The sequence below is a fragment of the Trifolium pratense genome, linkage group LG2 (genome assembly GCF_020283565.1).
Source record: "Trifolium pratense cultivar HEN17-A07 linkage group LG2, ARS_RC_1.1, whole genome shotgun sequence".
NCBI lineage: Eukaryota > Viridiplantae > Streptophyta > Magnoliopsida > Fabales > Fabaceae > Trifolium > Trifolium pratense.
Genome location: NC_060060.1, coordinates 12,414,943 through 12,419,486, shown reverse-complemented (window position 1 = coordinate 12,419,486; position 4,544 = coordinate 12,414,943). Strand labels below are relative to the sequence as shown.

Below are 4,544 nucleotides of genomic sequence, written 5' to 3'. Positions count from 1 at the left end.
CCTCTCGAACAATTCATTTTAGGAGGAACTCATTAACCACTAAAATTCATTGTCTTCGTTAACTCTATTTTTTTAGGAGGAGCTCATTAAACTCGGAGCAAATACTAATTGTCAAACAGAACTCTTAACTTTTTTTATCCAGTACTTTCCTATTTTCAGTTTTACTCATAATATGTACAACAGACTCTAGAAGAATCTCTTTAATTTTAGTTAGAAAATTAGTGGTCTCACAGCATGACGTACACATTATTTTCACTAAGATAAGAAAAGTATTGAATTTCTTATTTATTGGTTCATCATCCCACTGGGAGTGGGACAACATATGCACTCAATTCTTGTCCTTGATGCTAAACTTTGTCTTGAGCATGAGCATTTCGTGTCAGAACTTGCCTAGCTACGAGAAAATATCTTGTATGAATTTCGTATATCTATTTTTTCATTCATATATCTATCTCTGGTTCAGTAGTGATTGATGCTGAACTTGATAGTAAGAATCACGATTTGATCTCCCATAATTACAATCAAGAGGGAGAAAAAAAAAAGTAAAAACAATGGAGAACTCGAAACAAACTCTACTATGTAGTGCAATAAGAACCATATAACTAATAAAACCAACAACAACTAGATCCGCTCTTCTCCACCCTACAAATCACTATCGGCCCATGGATAGAACATATTCCACCTCCTACTCATAATAAGTATACATGAATGACAAGAGGTCTTACTAAGAAACCACTTTCACAAAAAGAATTCAATCATGTTCGCCGATTCTTCAACAATCACTATCTTACTAGAGAAAATAGATTGATTACGGAACTTGCAAATGAACATACAACTAAATGTCAAACAAAAGCCCAATATAGCCTAACCCTAACCCCAACCCCAACCCGAGATCCCAAAATACAAAAAAAAAAAAAAAAAAAACAAACACAAAATACGGAGGCATCACCTATATAGAATAACTGTCAAGAAAAGACAATGACCTTAGTTTTAACATTCGAGATTACAAAAGGGTAAAAAAAAAGTCGGCTAGTGTTCCAATAATATTTCAATGACATAACATAATAAATGTTACAAGTAAATATATATATATATATATATATATATATATATATATATATATATATATATATATATATATATATATATATATATATAGTAAAACTCAATTAATAGACATAACATTGTACTTCACAAACAAATTGTGAACATTGACTCACCAAACAACACATACACCCTTCACAACCTACATGTTGCCTCATGTAACTGAAGTGTGTGGCCCTTTAGGTTTTGCTCCAACCTACACCCTTCAGAAGTGATGGACTAGTAACTGACAAACCTAAAGGGCCCAATAACACACTTAGAACATTATAAGTCATATAAATGAATCTAAACATTTGCTCCAAGCTTAAAACTACTTAGAACACAGTTGAGAAACCAATCAGTCATATAAATGAATCCAAACATTATAAGTTATGGAAGCAAATATATAACATACTCGCCAAACAAACAATATAAACTTATAGATAAAACACAGTCATTCTGTTTTTCTGACCACACTTCTGTCAAATTAAACACAATAAGCTAGCTTGCTAACTTATCTACCTAGATGGATAGTTTGAAACAAACATAATTAAGATTTAATGTAATAAACATTACAGACTAATTAAAGCATAAATAAACATAACAACTGCTAGCTAGCTAGCTGATTAATTAATTTACAACTCTAATTCAAGAAAATTCAACATGACATTGCTTCCATCAATTCAACTACTCAACCAAGGCGCAGATCGTCGTTCTTGAAACCTTCTCCTCCATGATGATGAGGAAGATTCATCTGAGAATGGTGCTGACAGAATGAATACAGTGTGGAAGCACCATTAGCCAGTGCAACAGCTGATTCCTCGTCTCCTTCGTCGTGGAAAAGAAATTGTGGATGGATCACACACTTTTCCTTCTTATTCGGTATTCCATTCACAAAAGTGAAACAAAAAACATTTACAATCTGAACAAAAATGTAACTTTTCTATCTTTATAATATGACATTAACATTAAGAGAAAAGGTTCTTACAAGTTCAAGAAGGAGATTTCCATTCATTTGCTCCAAGCTTCTAACCTGCATATTATTATTCCCATAAAGTTTGGTTCATCAAATAGACACGACCGAGCAACGAAAAAAATTGATCATAGATTGGAGAAGCAAAATTGATGAAATATTGCTGACCTTTTTCCTACAGGTATCAGTCCTAGTTTTGATCACATGGAACTGTGAAACAAAATGCAAGAAAAACACAGCATATCAGCTTAAAAAGACTTAGAAGCAATAATTGAATTTATAACTGTAACAACTTAAATTGGTATCAAATTTTGTCTCTGAGAGTTACAAATCACACGATCAAAGTGATGAAGATTCATTCATGGACAAAACTCCTTACGTTAAGTTTCATATTGATTGATAAAAGTTGGTAAATGAGTACATGAGATGCTCTATATATGTATAAAGATCTCGAAAATCGACAAACAAACTACTACCTACTAACAAACTCTAACTAACATTTCTAACTCAATTTGATATTAGAATTTAAGGTGGTCCATATTAGAACTTTCCTTTATAATACTAACTAAAGTGTTAGAAATCAATTTCATTTGTTTTTCAAGTTTAGTTGTGGATTTAATTTTTTTAGTAGCATATAAAAGAGATTATGCAGCTAGCCAAATCAGCTAGTTACTTGAAGATTTACTACAATAAAAGGAGATCATGTAGCTAATTAACTTGAAGTTTAAGATTAGCTTATGGTAACTGTTGAAAGTGTGTGAAAAAAGGGGAAATATATAACTTAACAAAATTGGTAGCATCAAATAATTTGAAGATCCATAAGATTATAAGTATTATTTTACCTTCCTCTCACGAATTTTTGCAATGGAAGAATTCATATCTTCTTCAAGACTGCGAAGTTGCTGGAAGCTCAGATCATCCAATTCCATACCACCTTCACCTATTCTATGCCTTAATTTCAATTCATCATCGTACAACTCCACCGATCAGCGAGGTTTCATAAATCATTTCACGAAATATAAGAAAAAGTTGAATCAACAAAAGCTAATGTATCTGGTTGAACCAAACCGTTCAACCTAGTTCAACCGGATACATCAACTTTTGTTGCATTATAAATTAATTACCTGATTTGTCTTCTAAGTTTATGGTTAATATCTTTCAGTTTCTTCAGGTTTTCAAGCATTTTCTGTAACCATAATTTCACATCCATCCATATTAATTAAAAAAACTCAACAAAAATAAAATAAAATACAAAATAAATAACAAACCTAAAATCAAATCTATACCTCATAGTGTGAACGCCATAGATCAATATCCCCCAAAGTCTTCTGATACTGATCAATAATCTTCTTTGTACTGCCTCAAAAGTAACATACGAAAAAATTCATATAAATAATAAAAAAAGATATTTAGATAAAAGAGTATATATAACTCCTCGGATCTCATATATAAACAAAAAATAATTTTTGTAGGTTTATTGAATAACTGATGTATCTGGTCGATAATATGAATCAGATACATCGGTTATTCAATAAACCTAGGAGACTAGAGGGTGTAAGAAATGCAATGATGCTTACGAAAGGCCGGGGGTGATGTATTCATGCATCTTGTTGTTTTTAGAGAACATGATGAGTGAAACCTTAGCATCACAAAGAACACTAAGTTCATGAGCTTTCTTGAATATACCATTTCTTCTCTTTGAGTATGTAACTTGCCTGTTTGTTGGATTCTCAATCAACTTTATCTCAATCTTCCCACGACCCATTTTCAATCTACTTCTTCTCCTCTTGCCCTTTTACAATACTAATATAGATGAGATGGGAAAGAAAGTAAAAAAGAAAGAGAGAGTAACTAGCTAAGATTGATTGCAATGAAACTAAACTAAAGACTAAAGAGTGTTATTATTATTATCTGAGTCTATAGTTATCAGTAGTACTATACTGATGATAATTACTGAGTGGTGAGTCATAAAGTGAAGAGAGTTTCCTAAAATGGAAATGTGTTGTATGCTATGAAAGGAAAAAGTAGGATTGGAATGTAACTGAAAATAGATTCTAAATTGGTGTGAGAAAGTGAAAGTAATGTGTGATCAGAAGCAAACTACAATGCTTTGTATTATTGTTATATTGGATGGATGGACAGTTGGCACAATCTAATTAATTCCCAGCTACCTCTTCTTACTTCTATTTATTATTATTAGGAATATGCTAAGGACATTATGTACAATAGCCTTCATCATATATATGATCATTTTGTTTACATGTTAACTAAATTTTGTTTTAATGAGTTTTTCTTCATATTGGTTAGGTTGCACCCTTAGAGGACACACTGTGTAGCCTAAATTAAAGTTGAGATAGTGCTTACTTAGATGCATTAATTAATTAGCAAATCGTCTATCAATCGTTAGTTGGTCCAGTGGTGATTGACGCTGGATTTGATATGGAAGATCACAATTCAAACCCCCTCAATTGCGATCGGGAGGACTGAA

General features: G+C 31.9%; 1 protein-coding gene across 2 annotated transcripts; it reads right to left on the bottom strand.

Moving 5' to 3' along the window:
* Positions 1–1,490: 1,490 nt before the first annotated feature.
* LOC123910396 (agamous-like MADS-box protein TM6) lies at positions 1,491–4,149 on the bottom strand. 2 transcript variants are annotated; one of them, XM_045961494.1, is made up of 7 exons: positions 3,634–4,149; positions 3,343–3,412; positions 3,181–3,242; positions 2,899–3,007; positions 2,225–2,266; positions 2,072–2,116; positions 1,491–1,954 (listed from the first exon to the last, which is right to left on the bottom strand). In XM_045961494.1, the coding sequence occupies exons 1-7, from the start codon at positions 3,819–3,821 to the stop codon at positions 1,775–1,777; spliced, it is 696 nt and encodes a 231-aa protein (XP_045817450.1). In that variant the 5' UTR covers positions 3,822–4,149; the 3' UTR covers positions 1,491–1,774. The 2 variants fall into 2 exon arrangements, with proteins under 2 accessions (XP_045817450.1, XP_045817449.1); XM_045961493.1 differs by having other exon boundaries at positions 1,491–1,957; positions 3,634–4,123.
* Positions 4,150–4,544: the final 395 nt, after the last annotated feature.

Bases quoted from the DNA above. Each gene is read 5' to 3' on its own strand.
- LOC123910396 (XM_045961493.1), bottom strand. From the start codon at position 3,821: ATGGGTCGTGGGAAGATTGAGATAAAGTTGATTGAGAATCCAACAAAC. The intron at 2,267-2,898 runs GTAAAATAATAC...TTTGTTTCACAG, and splicing joins CAAAAATTCGTGAGAGGAAG to TTCCATGTGATCAAAACTAG. The intron at 2,117-2,224 runs GTCAGCAATATT...AATAATATGCAG, and splicing joins CTGATACCTGTAGGAAAAAG to GTTAGAAGCTTGGAGCAAAT.